Below are 24,750 nucleotides of genomic sequence, written 5' to 3' on the forward strand. Positions count from 1 at the left end.
TGTTTCTTAATCATTTTATTCATGACAAAGGTTTAAAACAAGTTCAGACAAACCAAAATGATGGTGGGGGTGAGATTGAGGGGGAAAAGACAAATCACAAATGTTTATGGGGTATTAAAACATACAATCAACTGCTAAACAAATAAAAAAAAATTGCAGAAGCATTCCAGACAGAGAAATAGATTGGAGAATGTTATATTACTCATAATCAGCATTTGCACAAAGGATACAGAAGCTAAATATGCATCTACTAAATCTAACTGGAGGGGGGAATAACGGGAAAACAAAATGTTTTAAAAGAGCCCTTCGGCAATGATAATAAATAAAAAAATCCATCTCTCAGGAAGGAAGGTGGCCAGAGTTACATGTATTCGTGGCACAGAATGGAGCCAATACAAGACGAAGCAGTGCAGCTCTAGTGAGGTCTATATAAAGAGTTTTGGTATTTCTGCAAACCCTGCCTTCATAGGAAGGCCACTGGCATTTGAAATAAGCCTTACAAAAGGGAAACACTCAAGCACAGTTAATATAACAAGATAAGTATATTGACTGCAACATTCTGCTCAAATATAAACATTGGGTGTGATTGAAATTTTAAGAAAAGTTAACTCATGTTGTGGGTGCTTCAAGAGAATTAAAATAATTATATGGAACTTAACATTTAATTTAGGACAAGAGGTATGTAAGAATTCCTTCTGTTATAGGTAGAAATTATAAAATGGGTCGATTTCCCTTAGTCCCTTTGGAACAGAACATGGGAGCTGGAAATGAATGGCATAGCTAGTACATTTCTTGCCCGATGGTGCAAGGCCACATTTACTTAGGACCTCACGAAAAGAATAAAATATACCTCCAACCATACACTAACTGTGGGCCACCTTCCACTTTGCCTGCATTCTGATTTTTTCAACCAGTTGCAAAAGTGATTGAGAAAAACTTGACTTTCAAACCAATATAATCCCCAGTTTCCACTACTACATCCATTGCTGGTAGGGGAGCTCATCGCAGGCTAACTTTTGTCGCTTTCCTGTTAAGTGGGGGCCGAAGGGCAGATGAATCCCATTCCCTTTTTCAAGCATGAATTTGTCTAAACAAAGATTTGTTTTGTGGCATAGAGTCCAGACAGTAGCCAATCAAAGCATACAGAAAAACACTGAAAAAAACCCTCTCCTTAAGGGAGTTTGCATACTCCATTGCTCTGCTACACTGCTTTAGGAAAGAGAGGCTAGTCATTAGGTTATTTACTGCTGCTTAACACTGAACATCCCTGCAGGTGGCAGTATTCCTAACTGACAAACCACAATGCTTTGAAGTACTTTCAGGTCCACCGCAATCGGATACAAACTAAGAAAAAAAATCCAGCACTTCCATATAACTAGAAAACTTCTGTAAACCATCGGGTAGTGACAGAACCTTTCAGTAGAAGGGTGTAAAGTTGACCATCCTGTTCACAATCAAAGGCAGTTTGAAAATCAAACCTGCATCTCAAAGTTGGCCTCTCCATGTGTCAGTAATCTTATGCTTTATGTTTAACAATCTAGAAGGGATGCGGTTTGCATTAAAACAAAAAGACGACTCATCTACTGGAGTCTATAGGATAAAACAACTCTGACATAAGAAATTGTTTTCCTCCAGCTTTGATAAAATGGTGCCAAAGAACTCACTTGATTGAGAAAAAGAGCAAATATGCTTCTCTCTTGTACCTGCCCAAGAGGGTACAAATGCTTAGTCAGCCGCTCGTTAAACAGGGCAACTTGATGTTAAGCTTCTCCCAGTTTACTACCCATCCCTTTGAGGTGCACTTGCTCCTCTGATGTACAGCCTCTTCTCCTGCCGTTCTCCTCGTCTCAGTGTGCTTGCAGTGGTCTCGCTTTCTTTCTCGTTCTCGTTATTTTTTGTTTTTTGTCCCTCTCTCGTTCCTCTCTCTCCTGTTGCTCTCACAGTGGTGCTTCAGTTTTAGCAGTGGAAAACAGGTATCCGTTTATTTTTTTATTACTCAGAATAAAATGTGGATGAACTAAGTTCCACGCAGGCTTAGCTCTTCTTCAACCTTTACATTGGGAAGAAAAACACAAAATATATATTAATACAATACTGGCTGACTCAAACCTTAGAAACATTTACTGTGCCTTGCAGGAGAATCAAGACACACGGCCATATAACGCAACAAGTTAGTTCTGGGAATGTATTTATTTGCATTTAAACACGTAAAGGGATACTGTCATGGGAAAACATTTTTTTAATAGTTGTTAATGCTGCTCCAGCAGAATTCTGCACTGAATCAGTTTCTCAAAAGAGCAAACAGATTTTTTTATATTTAATTTTGAAATCCGACATGGAGCTAGAAATATTGTCAGTTTGCCAACTGCCACTAGTCATGTGACTTGTGCTCTGATAAACTTCAGTCACTCTTTACTGCAAGTTGGAGTGATATCAACCCCTCCCTTTCCCCCCAGCAGCCTAACAGAACAATGGGAAGGTAATCAGATAATTCCTGACATAAGATAACAGCTCTCTGGTAGATATAAGAACAGCATTTAATAGTAAAATCCAGGTCCCACTGTGACACATTAAGGCCCGGATTTGTGGAAAGGCCACCTAGGCACGGGCCTAGTGTGGCAGGATTTTAGGGGGGCGCATGCTGCCCAACAACATCCACATTGGTTCAAAAACACTGGGGATGCTTTCATTTTTGAAATCCCCATTGCTCCGGTCCAGATGATGAAAATTTGCATGAATAAAGGGGAGGGGACAGGGGCGACACACGGCAGTGAGCCTTGGGGGCGCAGACTATGTAAATCCAGCACTGGACACATTCAGTTACATTGAGTAGGAAAAACAACAGCCTGCCAGAAAGAAGTTCCATCCTAAAGTGCTGGCTCTTTCTGAAAGCACATGACCAGGCAAAATGACCTGAGATGGCTGCCTACACACCAATTTTACAACTAAAAAAAATACACTTGTTGGTTCAGAAGTGAAATTTTATATTGTAGAGTGAAATATTTGCAGTGTAAACAGTTTTAATTTAGAAATAAAAACTACATCATAAAAATCATCCCTTTAAGAATCCCTTTAAACACCCTAGACAAGCAATTTACTTACATGCTAGTACTGGGATAGCCCAGTCACACCACCATGTTGATACGCACGTTCTCCCTGGTATGTAGAGTCTTGTGATAATGCAACATCGATCTGAGATTTAAATTCATCACCAAGATAGCTATCCTAAAATGGGAAGCCAAAAAATAGATTTGAAATCAGTGTACAAAGTTAGTTAAGTATGTTGAGGATTAAAAACAAATAAAATATATAAAAAAATAATAATATCTATACTCAAAAAGTCACGCAAAACACATCAAACTATGAATGCAGTTCATTTTCAGCAGTGGAAAGGTGCCCAGCATTATGTTGTAGCCTTTTACTGACCATTGGGGGATTGGCAGTCTGGGTGGTAAAGAATTTATAAATGTAGAGCAAGTTGGACTCCTCATTTTAAATTATTTGTCTGATATTGAGGATTTAGGGATAAAGAGCAAAAATGAGTTGCCTCTAAAGTGAGTAAGGCTATTTACCACAGGCCTATGCCTTAAGCTGTATTTGGATAGTACTAACTTGTGTTATTAAGTATATAGATTTGTAAATCTATGATTCTGCTATGATACAGGAAATGGCCAATATCACCCACACAGACCCCTGTGTTTTTTTTTTTTTTTATTATTCTCAAGCAAGGCCTCCCAATATACCTGTGATAACTCTGGCTGGGAGAGTCCTGGCTGGCTCATCTGGGATGGCTGGCTCATGGAAATATAACCCTGGGTTAGAGGGCCTTGAGAGAATGGTTGGGACACAACATCTTGACTGGCCTGACTGTTTGGCATATTTCCTTGACTCATGCCCTGAAACCCAATGCCTCGCTGTTTCGGACGTCCACCACGTGTTGACTTTCCTTTAGGCATACCACGTCCTAGCGGGAACAAAAATATTAAGAAGCCAACACTGACATTATTGCATTCTAACAAAACGAATGTAATCATCATTCTGCTTCCATTGTGTGGATTACAGAACAGAAAGGGTGCCCTGCTGTTTTCAAGGTTTACAAAAGATGGATTTTATACAAACTTGAAATAAGATTTTAAATTTCAAACCTCTTTAATATGGGATTAATATAGTTGGCTTTTGCCCAAAATACAGATTCATCAAAAGTAAATGATTTAGGAGTAGAATTAAACGACGAGGCTACAACTTGTGTATATTTTGTGTGCGGCAGTAAACATACAAAAAAAAAGTAGCTGGCTAGGAATAACAAGTCGAGAAATCGCTGTTCCTGTGTTATACAGAGCCATGTCTATTGCAATAAACCAGCCTTCACATTAGGAAGAAGCCATTGCTTTGAGAACTACAATAGAAATAGCCTGCTGATCACACAAAGGAGGGTATTTAATAAATTACGGATTTTTATAAAATTTGACTTTTAAAAAAAATCACGATTTTTTTCTGAATTTATTAAACCCTGAGGATGGAAAAGTCAGAATCAGAAAATCCGGCATCTCAGACCTGTCGAGGTTGCATATAAGTCAATGGGAGAAGTCCCAATGATTTTTTGATGTGCGCGGAGTTTGTGCAAAAAACATAAGAAATCAGAGTTTTCAGATGAAAAATCCAAAAAAAACTTGAAAAACTGATTATTTTCGGGAAAATGTAATAATAAATAAGTGTAACAAACCCGTGCGGATTTGATCAAAGTTTGCAGCAGAAAATGTTGAGAGAAAATCTGACTTTGATAAATAACCCCAAAGTGCAGAGATGTGTTCGGATTTATTCTGTGTAAGGGAAGAATAGTTTTTTGTGACTCATTTGTTAATTTCAATGGAATAGGTATTTTACATTTTTATAGATCCTTTACTTTTCAGGTTTTTTCCCATTGGTAGATACACAATTAAAAACAAAATATACACGCAGAAAGACACTTCATACTGCACTAGCAAAGAAGTTTACCTGGAGCTGGTCCATTTGCCTGTCCAAAATAGCCAGGAGGTGGCATTGGAGGCATAACTAGATTGAATGGTATCGGAATGTTCATAGCAGTAACATGACTAGGTCCAGAGCCAATCATGCCAATCTGATCATGGGTCTGAAAATACATGTTTGAGGGACGTCCTAGAGGCGAGAAAAATGATTTGTTCATAAATGCACAACATTTAAAAAAAAAAAAAATGTATTTGCCCCATAAATGTTGCATCTCTGGTCAAATAATTTGTACAGATTCTCATAGACTCCATTATAAGCAAATTATTCAATGTAATGATTTCCTTTCCTGTCTCTGTAACAACAAGACAGAACCTTTTCCTTGGCCCTAACTATGTTGCATAAATTCATATTGGTGGCAAAACCTCCTACTGGGTTTATTTAAAGTCTAAATGATTTGTAACAGACTTAAGAGGTATGATAACTCGGGAAAGACCCCTTATCGGGGGGGGGGGGGGGGGAAGGTCCCAAGATGACTGGATTAATCTATCCCATGCCTGCACATATTGGAAACTTGCTTACAATTTATAGATTTCATTATTGAAATAGTGGAATCTTCAGACAGACTAGTTGGGAGTACCACAGAAGATGATAAAATAGATTGTGGTTGGTACAGGAGTGATTAATTTAAGAAATATAAACAAAATAGATTTAAGAGAAATAAACATTTTTGGGAACATCTCATCTAGGAAAATAAACAATGATGAAATTATGATTTTAAGTAAATGTGCATGGTCAACTCAAAAACCTAAGCATTGACATGAAGTTGAACAATACACACTTTAGTAAACATGCCTTAAGTATGAAGAAAATAATTTCCTCACTTGCATCAAATACTTTACATTTCCTTAAAATGATAAAATATAATGCAATATTTCATACTCTGATGAGAAAAGGGGATTTTGTGTTACTCACCGTTAAATCCTTTTCTCTTCAGCAGTCTGTGGGACACAGGGACCATGGGGTTTAGCTTCTACCATCAGGAGGCAGGACACTAGAAGAAGAGCTGACTCCGCCCCCTTAAGCTATACCCCCTACTCACCGCAGGGGAACTCAGTTTTGAATTAACCAAGAAGGAAAATGAACTCCATAACTATATATAAACAACCACTTGATGGCGAATAACAGTCTGAGGAATCGCTTCCTGGGAGGGATGCCCTGTGTCCCACAGACTGCTGAAGAGAAAAGGATTTAACGGTGAGTAACACAAAATCCCCTTTTCTCTTGCAGATATCTGTGGGACACAGGGACCATGGGGACATACCAAAGCTGTCCCAACTATTAGGGAGGGAGGAAGCGAGGCCGAAGTCTTTAAACTACCGCGGCCTGTAATACCTTCCTACCGAAGCATGCATCCGATGCCGCAAAGACCTCAAATTTATAGAATTTTGTAAATTAATGGATGGAGGACCATGTAGCGGCTCTGCAAACTTGTTCGGCTGAGGCGTGATTCCTGAAGGCCCATGAAGTGCTGATACCTCTCGTTGAATGGGCTCTGATGAGTGTTGGAGGAGTTTTTCCTCTGGCCACGTAGGCGCGTCTAATAGTTTCTCTTATCCATCGGGATATGGACGTTTTAGATGCCGGAAAACCTTTGCGTATTCCTGAATGAATGATGAACAATGAAGATGATTTACGAAATTCCTTGGTCCTGTCTAGATAAAACTTAATGGCTCTTACAGGATCTAAGGCATGCAAGGCAGTCTCCTTAGCTGATTTAGGATGAGGACAGAACGATGGTACTGTGATGTCTTGATTGATATGAAAATCTGATATGACCTTGGGTACAAACGAAGGAATGGTGCGTAGAACTGCTCGATCCTGATGAAATGTCAAGAAGGGTGGTTGACATGATAATGCACTCAGTTCTGATACTCTGCACGCTGATGAAATAGCTAATAGAAAAGCCACTTTCCACGAAAGCCACGCCATAGGAATCTAAGCCAAGGGTTCAAACGGTGGACCCTGTAATGCCGACAGCACCAAATTAAGGTCCCACAGAGGAAGAGGATCTCTATATGGAGGAACTATATGAGTTGCTCCTTGTAAGAATGTTCGAATATCCGCATTAACTGCCAGCTTCTTTTGAAACAGAACCGAAAGTGCTGATACTTGGGATCTTAATGATGCCGGAGACAGTCCCTTATTCAACCCAACTTGAAGGAATTCTAAAATGGCCGGAATTGAACAGTCCTCAAAAGGTATTCCTTTTAGAACACACCAATCTTTGAAATAACGCCAAACTCTGTAGTAAGTCTTCGACGAGACTGGTTTCCTTGCTGCTATCATGGTCTTTACTACCTCTGAAGAAAAACCCTTTCGTTTAAGCACTAGGGTCTCAATAGCCATGCCGTCAAACTGAGCATCTTCGAGTTGGGATGTACTATGGGGCCTTGAGATAGTAGATCTGGTAGATTCGGTAAGGGCAATGGATCCTCTCTGGTCAGATTTATCAGATCGGAAAACCATGCTCGTCGAGGCCAGTGTTGTGCTATTAGAATCACTGTGTGATTTTCTCTTTGAATTCTTCCAATTAACCTGGGTAGCAGAGGAAGAGGGGGAAATGCGTAGCCTAGTTGGAATTCCCATGGAGCCGTCATGGCATCCACTGCGAGGGCCAGAGGATCACGGCAACGAGACATGAATTGTTGTACCTTCCTGTTTACTCTTGATGCCATAAGATCTATTTCCGGAATTCCCCATCTTTCTGTGATCAGGGTGAACACTTCTTGCTTTAGTGACCACTCTCCTGGATCCAATGTCTGTCGACTCAGATAATCGGCTTCCCAATTTTCGAGGCCCGGAATGTATATTGCGGATAGAGTCGCATTGTGTTTTTCCGCCCAAGACAGAATTTGGCTTACTTCCTGGAGTGCTTGTCGACTGCGAGTACCTCCTTGGTGATTCAAGTAAGCCACCGTTGTCGCATTGTCCGATTGAACTCGGATGGCTATTCCCTTCATTATCTGTTGCCAGTAACTGAGAGCCCTCCTCACCGCTCTTAGTTCTAGAATGTTTATTGGCAGTTGAGTTTCTGCTGATGACCAAATCCCTTGAGCTGTGAGTGTGCCGAACACTGCCCCCCAGCCCTTTAGACTGGCGTCCGTAGTGAGGGTCTGCCATTGAGGGTCTGCAAGGTTCCTCCCTTTGGACAGGTTGTTGCAATTCAGCCACCATGTCAATGACACCTTGGTCTTGGGAAGTAGAACTATTCTCTGAGACAGATTTGTTCGGTTCCACTGTGTTAAAATATTCCATTGTAGTTCCCTGAGATGGAACTGCGCAAAGGGAACCGCTTCTATCGTAGCCACCATGGATCCCAGCACTCTCATGGCAAACCGAGCAGAAGTGTTCGGAGTCTTGGTGAGACGTCGTACCAACGATAAAATGTTCTCTATCTTGTCCGGCGGCAGATAAACTTTGTTTCTTTGTGTCGAAAATCATACCTAGAAACTTTAGTTTTTGGCTGGGAACTAATTTTGACTTTGTGGTATTGATGATCCATCCTAAGTTTGTCAGCGATTGTATTACTTGGGCCAGATCGTTCTGTGCTTCTTGGTGAGATGGCGCCTTCAGAAGAATGTCGTCCAGATAGGGCGTAATGGATATCCCTTGTACTCTGAGAGATGCCGCCGCTACTGCCATCACCTTGGTAAAGATCCGTGGTGCCGAGGTTAGACCGAATGGTAGTGCTACGAATTGAAAGTGTAGTCCTAGGTAGGCAAACCTCAAGTATTTCTGATGGACTTGGAAAATCGGGATATGAAGATAAGCGTCCCGGATATCTAGTGCGGCCATGAACTCGTTCGGTCTCATACTGGCAATAACTGAACGTAGGGATTACATCTTGAAATGAGCTGGTCGAATGAATGTATTGAGCTTTTTTAGGTCTAATACTGGTCTGAAGGAGCCATCCTTTTTTGGCACAATGAAGAGGTTTGAGTAGAACCCTCGAAATCTTTCCTTTGGGGGAACAGGAACAATGACTTTTTCTTGTACTAGATTGAGTACTACTGCAAAAAAGGCTCGTCTCTTTTGTGGTTCTATTGGCACTCTTGACATGAAAAAACGAGCTGGTGGGATGAAAGAAAACTCCAGCTGATACCCTCGGGATACGATGTTTTGTACCCAAGAATCCTGCGTGGTTCTTTGCCAAACCTCTTAAAAGTGAAGCAACCTGGCCCCGACTGTAGGTTGCAGACTGAGATCGATTTGGTAGTCATGCTGAAGATGACTTGTCTGACGGCTTAGACTGGTTGCGTCTGTTCTGCCAGTTGCTCTTGAATTTATTCTGGAATCGACTTTTGTTTCATGAAGACTGTGACTGGAAGTCCCTGGAATTTGAAGTCTTGGTGTAGCGTGGGGAACGAAAAAATCGTCCTTTCCGAAAAGTGGACCGAGGTTTATTTTGGGGAAGGAGCGTGCTCTTGCCCCCTGTGGCTTGACTAATAATTTTATCCAAATCAGACCCAAACAGAAGTTTTCCTTTAAATGGCAGAGTGGTAAGAGATTTCTTTGATGATAGATCTGCTGACCAGAGCTTCAACCATAAAGATCTGCGTGCCGCCACCGATAATGCTGAAGTGCGAGCTACGACTTGGGCTGCATCAAGAGATGCCTCACAAATATAATCGGATGCATCCTTAATTTGTGAAGTAATGTCAAGAAGTTCTTGTCTAGGTCTTCCTGAAGCAATGTCATCCATCAAAGATGATATCCAAGTTTGAAGAGCTCGGCTCACCCATGCTGTTGCAAAAATGGGCCTTAAGGATTCTCCCGAGGAGGAAAAAATGGCACGCAACAGTCCTTCCAACTTCTTGTCCATAGAGTCCTTGAAGGACGATGCATCTGGAACCGGCAGAGCTGTATTCTTAGATAGTCCAGAAACCGGAGCATCTATTGATGGAGGAGAACCCCATTTGTCAGTATTTTCTTTTGGAAATGGATAAAGTCTTTGAAAACGACGATTAGCCTGAAATCTCTTCTCCGGTTGTTCCCACTCGGACTGAATAATGTTGTCTAGTTGTGGGTGAGAAGGAAAAATTGGTACAGATTTTTTCTGACGCTTAAACATTAACTGGGAAGAATCTGACAAAAGCTCAGATTCCTTGGGATCCAAGCACTTGATTACCGACAAAATTAACTTGTCTATAGATTCTGAGGATCTAGTCGGCTCCTCATTATCCTCTAGGTCATCTGATATTTCCTCTTCACTTTGGGAAAAATCATCCGCTGTAGGAGAATTAGCTATAGATTCTTCCTCACTGAGTTCCAGAGATGTTGAAGGAACTGCACATTTGTGAGCACGGGTCTTAGGTTCCACTGCACCTTGATCCAGTCTGTCTAGAAGTTTATCTAAGCATGCCGCTAATTTAGGAATGCCGGAAGATAACTGGGTTGCCCATGCAGGAGGGGCTACGTCAGTGGCTATGTGAGTTTGAGCACTGGCTGTCGTTGGTGTATGCGGAGGAGAATTATCCTCCCTATTGTCTGTAACAGCAGTTTCCTGCAGTTCCTGAGCCCTCAGTGAACACTCAGCCGAAGAAGGCGGAGCACAGCTACTGCATAAAGCCTCTTTATGACCGGCTGGTAGGCGTTTGCGGCACTTGGAGCATGCTAAATATCTAACTTTAGAAGCAGCATGACTGGTCCTAGCAAACGGTCCCTCAGACTTTTTATCCGCCATGAAGAAAAATTGTGTTTTTTTTTTTTTAGTTATGTTTTTTTGTTTGTTTTTTTTTTTTTTTAATTTTTATATATTTTTTATATATTTTTTCTTTAAAAACTCTGGAGGTAGCTCTGACCCTTGTGCCTGCCCCCCTCGGAACCTTCTCCCAGCCCCTGGCCCCTGTGTCTGACCGTGAAAGAACTCCTGTCCTGTCTCTTGCTGTGTCAGCGTAGAACCGGCTTGCCTTAACAGCAATGGAACGAGTCCCGCACCACTGCTAGGATGTTTCCAACCGCAGTGGAACGCAGTCTCACAGAACGCGAACCTAGTGTGCACTTCACCACGCGCCCAACAGAACTCACTGCAGCCAACTCCGGAAAGTTAAGTAAACCCAGGTTTAGACGCTAGACGACCAGGGGAGAGGTTGAGGGGGGCAAGGGCACCAGTACACGCCATTAATTATTGCTCCAGCGTAAACGCCAATACTCACAGACCCTGGACATCCACTATATCTCCGGATGTCCGCATTCAGTCTTCTGCTCTGGACAGCTGCGGCTCATGTTGCATGACGCCATTGAATGCTGTGTGGCTCGCTCCATAGGAGACTTATTAGCCCCAGTGCAGATATCCCACGAAGGGGGAAGCCTAAAAGGAGATTCTCTTAAGCAGAGAACTCGAGGACAACCCCTGGTGCCAAACACAAGGTCTGGCCGCAGAATAATCCTGACTGGATTAACATCCTGTCTCCTTGAGGACACTAGAAAAACAGTTCCCCTGCGGTGAGTAGGGGGTATATCTTAAGTGGGCGGAGTCAGATCTTCTTCTAGTGTCCTGCCTCCTGATGGTAGAAGCTAAACCCCATGGTCCCTGTGTCCCACAGATATCTGCAAGAGAAAGACCAATTCAAATAACATTTTGGGTCTTACCTTGACTGCTTCGATCATAAACAGACCCAGGGATGATGGCTTCACGAGCATCATACATTGCAGTTGTCATGAAACGGGCACCCTGGAAGCAAAAAATAAGACAGTGATATGTTATGACAGTGTTATGTTTGATAGTTCAGGAAAAGGTTTCATAAAATTAAATACTCATGCCAAGCAAACATGTAGGTCCTTTGTACTTATATTAAAAAATATTATATTAAAAAAATGCAATACAAAAGGGCGGACACCCCGCTTAATAGTAGATGCCAGATAATTTATACCTTGCGTATTACTAAAAGGATTTTGACATGATTCATTCTGCTGACCAGCCGGCTAAGCCACCTATTAAAAGTTGCGAATTTTCCTTCTGCAAACACGGCACTTTAAAAAACAGCAGCCTTGCTTAATGTTTGGCTCTTTGCATCACAGTCAACGAAGTAGGACACTATACAACATTTTATTTCATTGATTAACAGCCATACTAAGAGATGAAGTGCGGATATCTGGAGATAGTAACACTTACTGGATTAATGGTGTTGACAAGTTTGCGAGGTTTGCTGAACTGCATGAGACTCTCCCTTAGATTATTTAGAGGACCCTCTACAAGAACTTTCTGTTCCTTGTAATAATTCAGGAGATGATTCCACAACGGCTGCTTTGAAAGAGCTTTGGGGTTTCCAACAATAATTACCCCATACCTATAAAAAGAAAAAATACAAACAAAAAAACGTCAACACAATTCAACCTGTAGCCCAACTGTATTGTCATTATCATTTATTTACATAGGCAGACATGTTGCATCAGTTCATAATTTTCATTCGTTTGGATAACAGCTGAGTTCAATCCCATGTCACTATGTACACAAAGATCAATTTTAAAAGGTGCCAATAAATAAAGCATTTCCTTGCAGTCTATAAAAATGTTTTACTATTGTAACTAAAGATAACAAATGTATCAACTAAATATATCAATTTAGAACAGTTAAAGAGTTGGCGACCCCCAACTCCCATAGCTGCTTTAGAAGGTGAAAAAATGAAACGTTACACTTCGATATTAGAAAAACGGTCACAAATAGAAAGTGTTTGGAAAAAAAGTCTATTCTGTTAAATAAGTACAACTGGCTCTATCACAGTAAGCCTCCAGATGAATGTACTGTCGTTACCTTGCTCTGGTTAAAGCCACATTAAGACGACGGGGATCATTTAAGAATCCAATCCCCTGATGCTCATTGGCTCGTACACAAGAAAGAATAATAAAGTCTTTCTCACGCCCCTGAAAAGCATCCACACTTGCAATTTCAACCTCCTTAAAATAAATAAATAAAAAATTACTAGTGGGATTACAAAAATATGCATAATGTAGAAAATTATATTTCTTTACACAGAAAAGATTCTCAGTGATCACATTTACTAGCTAAACGGTCACCTTAAATTCTTCCAAGAAAGGACATTTCCTTGCTTTTTTTTTTTTTTTTTTACACATTAGCAGACATATGTTCAATTAAACCATGGACTTAACTATAAAGCAAAACAAAGAAACAAATTTACTATAATGTTTATATGGAAAAATGATGCTGGCAATTTTAGGAGTAGGAGGTTCAAAGGGCTAGGCTATATGGGGCCTCATTGTTATTATCTTATTGCCTCTTATTTATATCACTTACTGCAATGCAATCTTTGGAGTACAGTAATAGATTCCTTTATCAAATGCATAATTACCAAATGCCAGCTCCATATAGACTAAGGCAAGTGATATCATGTCATATCATCCAATCATCATGTTTTTCTCCCCTTTAACCAACCCTGAAAAATTCATGCAAAATGTATGGGATATCACATTACTGTTTGGAATGCCAAGAGATAAACAAAGGAATGCTGTCCTAACAAAGAATGCCATCACTGTGCACTTCAAACAGATGGGCTGTCAATTTTGTTCTATAAAGACAAAGGACTATGCTTAATTATTGGTATTATCTTAAAAGTACTTTACCTGGTAGAGTTTTGTATGCAAGGAACCACTGAACTGCATATATTGAACCAGGTAAGAGCGCTGGCCTTCATATGGTGTGATTATCCCAATTTGATCTGGTTTAGCTCCTGCCTTAAGAAGCTTCGTGGTGATCTTCTCCACATTAGCAGCTTCGGTTCTATCAGAGAAAGATGGAAAGTTCGGCTACATTTTTTATATGAATATCTTTAACTAAAATATATACTGTATATCTTTTGATATAGAGCTGCCAGATGCTCTCATTTGGTGACAAATTGAATTTGGCCACCCTCACACAGAGCCAAATTGGGCTGATCCAGTCATTGGATCTGGTACCAATGATTGGATTTTGCAGTTATGACTATAGCGGTTCATAGTATAAACCTGCCAGATTTATGTCAGGCTGATTTTCAATTAGAGATCAGTGGGGCAGGCCTGTTGGTGGGTCCCATATATAGACCAATAAACTGCCACTCAGCCTGAAAAAAAGACTCAGAGTTGCACTTGTTACTAAAGAAGGTGCAGCTTTAGGGCTATTTATGGATGCATCTGGTAAATCAGTCCCACCCTACACCTGACCCTGGGGAATATGATCTTATTACCTGTTTAAGTAAGAGGTACCAGAGCTGGCAATTTCTTCCTGTCCTTGGGTCACATAAAAGAACATTGGTTTATCTGGCTGAGGCCACTGAAAGTCAAATCCTTTTTTAACACGGTCCGCTAAAAAGAAGGATGGGGAGAAAAAAAGTTTAGCATAATCTACACAAAATTTAAATTTCACTGTCAAAGACTGGAGTAAAGTCTACGGATAAGTCAAAATGAACCATGCATCCAATTTACAATCAAATATGGTGACAGAAGTATATGTGAGCTGCAATTTTTTTACTTCTATTGGAGTTGGATGAATGACTTAACTGACCAGAGATATAGTCTATGGTATACAGCAAAATCAGGTCATCCCATCTGGACAAGGATTTGTTTTCTCTGAGGACAATGATCATAAACATGCACCAAACAGTTTTAGGAATATATTAGGTTCATCAAATAGTCTAACTCTGTTAGGGATGTCTAGGAAAAGTTAAGTAAAATGCTGTGCTACTTTATGCCCTCATCAATGACCCAGAAAAATAATTGTTATTCAATATACTGAGGAGTTTCAAACATGTTGGCATCTCACAGTGAATAAGCGTTTCCTTGTCGTTTAAAAAATTTTCTTTTCCCCCGCATCTTTTTAACACAGGTAGGCAAATGATGTTTTCTCTCGCATGATTTACCTGCAGTAACACCATTCTGAAGAGATCCTTCATAGAATATGTTTGATGGAAATGCACTTAGAGCAGGATGCATCCGGTACTGCACCTGCAAGCGAATTGGTCGGATGCCCAGAACTACAAGTCTCTCAAACAGAGACTGAGACAGTCCTGCTTTTGCCGCTTTCTTGCACATTACAACTGGGCCAAGCTGGCAGTGATCACCCACAAGAATAAGCTGAGAAACAAAAAGGCTTCAATTAAAACAATTTATGAAAAATGTGTTTTACAAAAAAAGTTGCATACATGTAGGAAAATCAGCTGGTTTGTGAGCTGTAGTACACTTAAAGCTGTATTTCGTGTCTCTCTTAGGAGAGACGATTTAGCCTGGGTGTAATGCTAAGCGTCAACTTTAGTGCTGGTGTGCCAAGGCCTGTCAATTTGTATAAATTATTTGGTGTTGTGAATAGTCTTGAATGGGGAAAGCTGGTAAAGTATACAAGTATACAACTGGGCCAAGCTGGCAGTGATCACCCACAAGAATAAGCTGAGAAACAAAAAGGCTTCAATTAAAACAATTTATGAAAAATGTGTTGTTTTACAAAAAAAGTTGCATACATGTAGGAAAATCAGCTCGTTTGTGAGCTGTAGTACACTTAAAGCTGTATTTCGTGTCTCTCTTAGGAGAGACGATTTAGCCTGGGTGTAATGCTAAGTGTCAACTTTAGTGCTGGTGTGCCAAGGCCTGTCAATTTGTATAAAGTATTTGGTGTTGTGAATAGTCTTGAATGGGGAAAGCTGGTAAAGTATACAAGTCAAGGCCTGTCAATTTGTATAAAGTATTTGGTGTTGTGAATAGTCTTGAATGGGGAAAGCTGGTAAAGTATACAAGTCCTGTAACAAGCTGTAACAATGTGTGCCATGATTGCCACAGGTGTTAGCACCATGTTAGTACAGATTCAATGACAAATAACAGGTCAGTGCCCAATGCGACCAGCATACAAAAAAAATGTATGGGAAGACCAAAGTCAACCACAGGCAGATGAATTAAATTTTACGGTGTTCCAGTAAACTAATAAGATGCTAAGGAAAGGTATTACACAATCCTTATTTTTTAACTGGTCTTCATATTTGTATGGATTTTGATTTATTTGGCACATTATGGTGCCTGCATCATAAGGAAACTTTTTTTCAAAACTTAACCAGTAACTGTAAATTAAGGTTTTCTCCCAATTTTATTCTGAAGGAACTTCAGGGGCAATGTCAAGGATGGGGAAAAAAACTTTTTTTAGTTGGGGGAATAAATTAATCCCTACCATTAGTTTTTTTTAAGAAATACTAAATGTCTGAATAGGCATACTTTTGTGAAAAAATTAACAATTTAATGATTTACAAGAACAAACCAACACACCTGTTTGGCTCCCAAAACAACTGGTACCATACACTCTGGTTCAGTGGCTTGAGTGCTTTCATCAATCAAGATAGAGCGAAATTGCATCTTTGCAAGTCTAGGGTCACCTGCACCCACACAAGTACAGCAAATCACATCTGCATTCTAGAATAGAAAAGGCAGTATATAAGTAAAATCTTTTGACTGACCATTTAACCATGCCCCCAATCAAATTAAAAGGTAAAAAACTTGCTTGCTGTAGCAAACAATATCAAAATAATGAAGCTAAAAGAACAATATATTGTTTTACATCTAAATTATATTTAGCCAAAGGAAAAACATTTTTTTAACCTGAGACTTAACGTTTTACAGAATGTTTTTTGAGGTGAAGTTTATTTGGTTTTGTAACCAAATATCATATTTAAATATATGTGAAGAATGCAAGTGTAACATGTTAAAATGTAAATTTTGTCTACCAACATCAGCAGTTTAAGAATACAGTTGGATATATACAGTAAAGATAGGCCTATATAATATATAATGAAAAATGCATATTTCTTAGTACCATAAGTAGCTCTCTCTCAGCAGTTCTTTTTAAGGCACGATATCGCTTTTCATCAGCAGAGGACAACTCTCCAGTCTCGTCTTTCAACTGTTGCAACTTCTGGAGCTCAGGCATACTAAGAAAAAAGAGTGAAACAATTCTGACATTTTATATTGGTGAGAAAAACAAATGTCCGCTCAAAAGTATACTTTTGATAGAGCCAAATTTCATGTTTGGTGAACAAATTACAAATGTTAATGGGAAACATTAAATTAAAGCATTTATTAAAAACATTTTATCATAAAAATATATAGGAAGCCTACCTTTCCATATTGCGAATTTGGTTGTGCAAAGCCAAGAAAGAAACAGGTGAGTCAATAGCTTCACGGCTCTTCGCACAGAGACGAACAACTTTGAGTCCTGTTTGGTGGATTTTTTCAGTGAGTTGGTCTACAGCAATGTTGCTTGGTGCACAAACCAGGACAGGTCTAATCAAATAAAAATAATGAAGATTTTAAACATGCTGAAGTGGATAAATGTTATGCATGCGTCAGCTATTAACACAAGCCATACAACAGAGATTTCCACAGTATCACAAATTCAGTGTATTGGCACATTACCACAAACTAACTTAACATACATAACTGCTATGCATCAATCTAGATAAAGAAGTTTTTTTTTTATCACTGCAGATTTAAACTTCTATCTTAGAAAGAAAATCCGACTCAATGTTGGTAGAGAGGGATGTCATTTGGGACTTGGTGCAGGGACTTTTTTGCGATTTGAAAATAAAAAGTTTTTTCTTTAAGCAAATAGATTTTTAAAAATTATTTCCAATTTCAAATAAAACAGTACCTTATACTTACACTGCATTGATCCATATTGGTTGCAAAATAATCTTACTGTGTCTTTTTAGAGATTTTAAAATAAAAAGGTACTGTTTTATTATCACAGAGGAAAAAGAGAAATCATTTTTAAAAAAAAATGGAAAAATATAATTTGCTTATAATAGGTTCTATGGAAGATGGCCTTCCTGTAATTGTATAGCTTTCTGGATAATGCGTTTCCAGATAAGGGACCCCACTCCTGTATAAACATACATACATACACATATCTACACACACTCACATGTGCATGCATATGACTACATAAACACATGTATAAAAACACACACATATACATAAATGCACAATTAGGGTAAAGTAGATGTTCCCAGAGAAGGGAATTCAAAAAAATATCAGTTAATGTCCCTCTATTCTTGTGCTACATTAAGTTTTAAAAAAAATAGTTTGCATACTCACCCATTTCCTTGCCTTGCCAGATGATAAACAATGGTGGCTGATGTTACAGTTTTACCAGTTCCAGGTGGGCCCTGAATAAGACTAAGTGGGCGCTGCAATACGGTCTTAACCGCATAAACCTAGAAGTAATGTTATATTGTAAGTATAATACTTAAAACTGGAAACTGTATTTTGGAAATAGAAAGTATATTAACCTGTGAGTGGTTAAGATCAGGAAGCCCTTGTGCTGTAAATCTCTTTGGAAGCTGGCATTTTATAATCACATCTTCAACTTCATGTCCCAAAAGCTTATGGTAGATGTAACCTGAAACTGAGGTTTCATCCACTGCAAAGGTCTTCAAAGCACTCTGCATTCTAGTTGTAAAATAAATATAGATGCACATTGTCAGATGCCCCCAGTAACGGGAAGATGCAACTAACTGGAAGCAGACCAAAACCTAAACTGTGTCACATGCATTGTGACAAATTAAAAAGGGAATGTGTTGTTACACAGCAGCTTATTTATATATAAATTATAGTAGTGTTTCTGAAGCAAACACACAAGTTTACCAGTGCAGGGTAACAGAAATTATATTTTAATTACTTTAAAACGCTTTCATGTTCTGGTGTTACTGCTCAAATAACAAAAACCCCCAAGCATTTTAAAATGAAAACGGTTTTACTTAAGAGAATTTTTCGAGGCAAAGCAATAAAAAAAGCAAAACAAGTAAAAACAAAATAAAAAAATACAAATACCTGTCAAATGAGGTTGATTTCCAAACAAAGTCAACTTGGAAATTGTGAGTGACTTCAACTGGTGCACCAACACTACTTCTCAACTCAATGGCAATTTCATCACCATAATCTACATATCTGTTAAGACTTCAAACAAAACATAGACATGCACTGGAATAATAAAAACACCAAGATCACTTGTTCATGGCTTAATTTTGTAATTTTCTGTTCCAAGAAGTTACTACTTCTGGGATCACAACAAAAAGAGCTCGAGGACCTTACACATTTTTCATTATTTTCGATTTGGGTCTACACAGTTTGACTGAACAAATTGAATTATCCTTCATTCAGTCTTTGGAAATTAAGATATATCAGTGACCCTGTATCTACAGTTAGTCCTCAGGCTACTGCTGAAAATGGAAAATGAATGTAAATAACAAGAGAAGCACGCAAAAAAGGTGACATGAATTATTTGCTTGAGTTTAGAAACCATTTAATAGCCTAAATGCCATTGCATTTGATGCTTAAGCACCAAGGGACAGCCCAGCACAAGAAAAGATGGTATGGGGCTTTTAAAATATCAGTTACACTTACAAATAGCCTTAAATCAATCAATAACCTTACACACAATTGTTAATAAATGTATATTGGAAAGTTATTTAGGATTACACGTCTGTCATTATGTTAAAAAAATTACTTTTTGGGTAGAGGACCCCTTAAGTACAGGTGGCTTTAACATGTGCAATTTATTGTTTTGGTACATCTAGTTCCTATTCTATGCTTTAGTCTTTTTCCCAAAAGTAAGCGCATACAGATGAAAAAGGATACTATCAGGAACTTTAATAACGTGACCAATGCCCTTCCAAAGAGGTGCCAAATCTCCTTTGTATCTCAAACAAATCTCATCACCTTGCATTAGGCGCATATCTGAAAATTATATGAAAATTGTTAAGATTTTTACATTAGAAAAAAAACAGCAATACTATCTAAGCAGACTGTTAAGGCATGCATTATAAGAGATGAAAAGGTGAAATCACTGGGTGGTGTCAAATATTAGGCAAGTGATTCAAATCACTTACTAGTTATTCTGGGCCAGAGCTCCTGTTAGCCAAAACCGGCACCATTTATTTCACTCTACTGCAGAAGCACACCCGAGTACTGTGCTGGTGCAGTTTTCTGCCAAGAGGATCCCCAGCGTGGGATGTCAGTTAAGTTTTGTGATCACTGGGGGTGACTATAATTTGCAACTGCCAGTTATTTCACCTTTCCTTCTCCTAAACAAATGCAATACATTTCTAAAAATTTACTTTTTTAAAATTTGATGTATTCATTAACAAAGTAATAAAGTGTAATGTAACATTTGTAGTACTTCAGTGATATTTACATAGAATCAAAAGAGAGAAAATAAGTAATAAACGGATTACCTGAATCAGTCTTGGGCAAAGTGAAGTATGCAATTCTTTTCTTGTTGAGCCCTAGGTCCCACCTCACTGTAATGTTATCTTGGGTCTAAAATAAATAACACAAATGTAAAAATTAAACCTGGTGCAAGTTCAAGTATTTCCTACACTGCATACTACAATACTGTTTTTCACATTTCACTAAACACCACAGTGTAGGTAAACAAATTTCAGTGCCACTGTCCAAACATCAGACAAAGAGTTCAGTTCAGAACTGAGAAGCCAGCCAGACAACCCCTTAACCCCTAAATATTTACCACCTTGGAAGGAAAATCAAAAAGTTATTAAATTTTTTCCTCTTTAGGCCCTTAACACATATTCAAGAATTGAGTTGAAAGAGACACAAATACTTTCAATAAATGGAATCTTCAGGACCTGATGAAAGCAGGGTGCTGGCGACAAAAAATATAATTTAATATAATTAAACAACAAAACTAAATAAAAGATATAGCAAAAGGACAAATGTTAGCAAAAATGATATCATGTTTCCAAGAAGTAGCTCAAAAAAGAGTGCATTTGCAGGTTCCTTACCTGAGATTCCTTAAGCTTCTTGTCATAATCAGCTTCAAGTTTGACAAGTGGCCCAAAGATATTTTGGTACTGATAGGCATCTTCATATCTCAGCAAGACATGCTGTGGTTCTTCATCGACACCAGGCTTTTCTAAGTCTTCTAGAGTAGCTGATGGGTTTTCCTGTTGACAGTAATAATTATGAAAATCAATTAATACATTGTTCCCCCATCTTTCCAATTTAGAGTATGAGAGCCTGGATGGCAGGCATTGCTCAGAAACTAGATACAATCTTTCAGTTTAGAAACAGAACAAAAAGGCAAAGAATATAGTTGCAAGACGCCTCACAGTATAAATTGATAAATAGCATTATAGTTCAGCCTAATAGAAATTTTGTTTTTGCATAAATAGGCAAAAGAAGCTAATTTGTCTAAATCTACATTGCACTAAAAAGAGTCTAAAATATCCCACCTTCCACAGTTCCTCCAGTTTGTTGATTTGTTGGGCTGTAATTTGACGGGCTCTCAGTTGCTCCTGCTCAGAAGGTATCTTTACCAGCCAAGAAAGGAAGCACCGATCTTGAATGAGCGGTTGCCACTGGGAGCTATCCCAATTGATATCCTTCAGGCTACTTTGACTGGCACAAGGTTGTCTGCATATTTAAAACAAACACATATTTAAAACCCTTCCTTATCTAAAAATCTACCATAATTTTATATATTTTCATTTTTCATAAATTAAAATTTATAGTAAGTAAAAGATTCTGTCCATCACAGACGACCACTTTTCAGCTGTGTGCAGCAGTTACATTAGACTGAAGGAGCCCCCCCACCCCCCAAAAAAAAAAAAACATAAAATGAAAAAAAATGAAGGGCATTTTTTAAGTCTTTTTTTTTTTTTAAAAGAACAAAACTACAAAATATAAAATAACAAAATAACAATAGATAAACTACAATTGCAAAAGAAAAATAAAACAAAGACATGTGGGTGATCATTTCACAATGCCTTCGACCACTGAATAAGTCTACAGTGTAGTTCTTAGCAGAGTTATACAAAAAAGCATGTGTATAGTATCAGGGTACACAATGAAATAGTATTCTCAAGAAGGGACATTCTCCAGACAAAGCATCTATCCAGCCTTGCAATTCCAGATCTAATTTGTTTGGTGCATCCCTTTGAATATACAATAAGCAGGCCAGTGTAAGGTGCTCCCGCATAAGAGTTTTCCCACATTACAATAGTAGGGGGGGTTCCCAAAAAGCCATTTGAGAGCAATGTATTTACACGCTAGGCATAGCGATTCCCTCAGAGAACTTAATATGTAATGTGATTTAGTGAGATGTGAAATAATGCGGAGTAGGCATATCTTGGGAGATGTGAAGACTTGTATCATGGTGACTGCAGTGACCACCAACACACCTCTGTCCACATCAAGTGAAGAAAATCTGCACCAGGCAATTAACACTTAGGACAGCAGTTGTTTGGCCTTATTTTTGCCTTGTACATTTGGACAAGGGTAATACATGCTTGGTGCAAAATAAGGGTTTGAGAAAATCTACTCCTTATGTTGAAGGACACCAAGCTACAGGCCAAAGCTTCCCCCCATTCCTCGTTCCAATTCCGGTACACTGAGCTCCCATCTACCTCTGAAGTAACCTACTGTTTTCTATTTTTAAGTAAAGTAGAATAAATCCAAGATAGCAGGTGGGTTCTATAAAAGTTTGTTAGGCATTCTAGTATGTTTTCCACTGGTGATTTCGATATCAAGACAGGGGGTGATGTCCATGGAGCCTTGGCAGCATGCTTAAGTTGGCAGTATTGTAGCCAAGTTTTGCCCATTACATCAGTCATCTTTGACTTGTTCAAAAGTTTTAAATAGAACATCTACATATAGATCATCAACCGTTTCCATCCCCTGTGGATGCCAAAAGCTCTGCAGATCTGGGTTTTTAGAATTAGGAATCTTATTCTCAGACAACAGTATTTGGAGAGATCCCCTGATATTGGACAAGTTTTATTAGTGGGGCATACCATACTCGAAAGAGAGTTCCTATGATGGGAAGTGGACATGTAAAGTTATCTATAGTTTATACGAATACCAGTGCTGGCACTGCCTCACTACCCCAAACATGTACTGAGGGCATTGTAAGAAGCATCATTTATATTGTTTAATCCACAGTAAGAGATGCCGGAATTGGGAAGCTAAATTTTAGGATCACCAGTCTGGAAAAGCCACCCCACCTTGCAAGCTTGGGAGATGCAATGCTGACCAAACAAATGTTTTAGTGTCAGAATCTAATGGGAAAAACACCTTCATGGGTATATAAACTGGGGAGTTTGCAAATGAATACAATAGTTGCGGCAAGGAAAAATGCTTCATCTGACTAGTTATTTTGGTAATTATATGATTCAGATTAGTTCACAAGTATTGTAGATGGTTCTTAGTAATCAGCATCCAGAGGGAATATATGGGATTTCTCCCAGTTTATAAGCAAACTGGAGAATTTCCCAAGTGGTTACCTTTTGGAGGAGTCTGGCTAAGGAAGCTGCCGGGTCTGCCAAAAATATCAGCATATCATCAGCATATAACTTTTTTGTTCAGCCCTCTATCTTCTCATCAAAGGGTATTTTTTAAACAGATTACTGAAATTATTATTGTAATGACAATTTCCTGTAAAAGTGGATTATCTACAAGACTTCAACAAGCACCTAGAAATTTACAAAAAGTAAAAACTCTATGTGCCACAGATAGATCCCAAAACAAGCAAAGTATCCCAGCATGGCAGTTCCCAATATAGTCTTGCGTACCTAGTATTACACATTCTTTCTGCTGTTATGATCAGTTGTTATACACAGAGTAAATATATATCAGTAAATATACTCTTACTGGACAATTCTGTTACAGTGTTTCACTCACCTACAAAGTAGTACAACCACAGAGTCAGCTTTAGCAGGAATGAATCCAAGAAGAAAAACATTACGACACCCACAGTTGTAACACTCCAGAACGGTTTCTCCCAAAGGTCCATCTTTGTGGAGCGTTACCTCCTTACATTTAGCCCGGACCAAATGGTTTACGATATGGCTAAAACAAAAATAAAGAATACATACATTGTTGTGGAGACTCAAAACTATGTGCTTATCTTGCAGTGTTTAAAAAGTTCAGGGTTTTTAAACATAAAGAAAATAAAAATGTCTTTTTTGTCTCATCTTTTGAAACTAAATTTTCCATGTTTCTGAATGCAGTGTTAAAGTCTCATGCATAAAGCAGATGTGTAACTTTTAATTATCTATGGATACATTTATTAGTGTAAATGATTCATGTGTCTGAAAGCATATACTACAAATTGCAGGCATTTTTACTAAATCCTCTTTAATTAGGTTTAAAAAACCATTGTACATTATGTTCTCCTGCCTATGCCTTAGTTTGTAAGAAGAGGGACATGTGTTTTGTCAGTAGTGCGGGTAGGAAAAATGAGGGTGGGGAGGAGGGGAAAGCAAAAGAATATTTTGTATAGTGGTATGATACAAATCTACACATTTATACCACTTGCAGACAATATTATGCAGACAATTACATACCTGCCAGAAGTGTTTCCTCGACCATTGCAAAACCACTTCTTACTGGTGTTGCAGTACACAACACAGGCTGGATCATGGATACCACAATAGCTGACAGGAGAGAAAGTATTTATTACAAAAGACTATAAAAAATACTTTTGAATTAAAATATTGCAAAAGAATCAGATTTACTAAACTTCATGACTGAACACCATGATATACCTGCACAAAGTTGGGGGGAAAAAACCTAAAGGAAGGAGTTGTGCACACCAGTATTCTTGCACACAGCAGATGTGAGTCCATTCAAGTACCTTGGGCAGGAGTCTATATAGATATGAATGTAGGCCCTAATCAGACACACTGCCAGAGAAAAGCACAGCCCTTGTGAATCTACCATAGCAATGCTACAACACTG

At 38.7% G+C, this 24,750-nt stretch overlaps 2 protein-coding genes across 2 annotated transcripts in view; both read right to left on the minus strand.

Annotated features, from left to right (window-relative positions):
• Window positions 1–24,750, minus strand: part of upf1.S (UPF1 regulator of nonsense transcripts homolog S homeolog) — a 34,090-nt gene continuing 9,340 nt past the window's right edge. Inside the window, 22 exon segments of the mRNA NM_001092393.1 lie at window positions 1–2,050; window positions 3,103–3,225; window positions 3,744–3,964; window positions 4,996–5,157; window positions 11,620–11,701; window positions 12,143–12,317; window positions 12,782–12,924; window positions 13,609–13,765; window positions 14,208–14,325; window positions 14,880–15,093; window positions 16,267–16,410; window positions 16,811–16,925; window positions 17,113–17,277; window positions 18,091–18,209; window positions 18,285–18,444; window positions 18,826–18,934; window positions 19,633–19,731; window positions 20,229–20,313; window positions 20,796–20,957; window positions 21,246–21,426; window positions 23,692–23,859; window positions 24,357–24,446. Coding sequence (NP_001085862.1) covers window positions 3,106–3,225; window positions 3,744–3,964; window positions 4,996–5,157; window positions 11,620–11,701; window positions 12,143–12,317; window positions 12,782–12,924; window positions 13,609–13,765; window positions 14,208–14,325; window positions 14,880–15,093; window positions 16,267–16,410; window positions 16,811–16,925; window positions 17,113–17,277; window positions 18,091–18,209; window positions 18,285–18,444; window positions 18,826–18,934; window positions 19,633–19,731; window positions 20,229–20,313; window positions 20,796–20,957; window positions 21,246–21,426; window positions 23,692–23,859; window positions 24,357–24,446 — 2,989 coding nt within the window. The 3' untranslated portion in view covers window positions 1–2,050; window positions 3,103–3,105.
• LOC121399363 lies at window positions 7,346–11,581 on the minus strand. Its single transcript, XM_041579892.1, has 2 exons — window positions 9,722–11,581; window positions 7,346–8,414 (listed from the first exon to the last, which is right to left on the minus strand). The coding sequence occupies exons 1-2, from the start codon at window positions 10,709–10,711 to the stop codon at window positions 7,356–7,358; spliced, it is 2,049 nt and encodes a 682-aa protein (XP_041435826.1). The 5' UTR covers window positions 10,712–11,581; the 3' UTR covers window positions 7,346–7,355.

Source organism: Xenopus laevis, chromosome 1S (assembly GCF_017654675.1).
Source record: "Xenopus laevis strain J_2021 chromosome 1S, Xenopus_laevis_v10.1, whole genome shotgun sequence".
In the NCBI taxonomy this organism is placed as follows: domain Eukaryota; kingdom Metazoa; phylum Chordata; class Amphibia; order Anura; family Pipidae; genus Xenopus; species Xenopus laevis.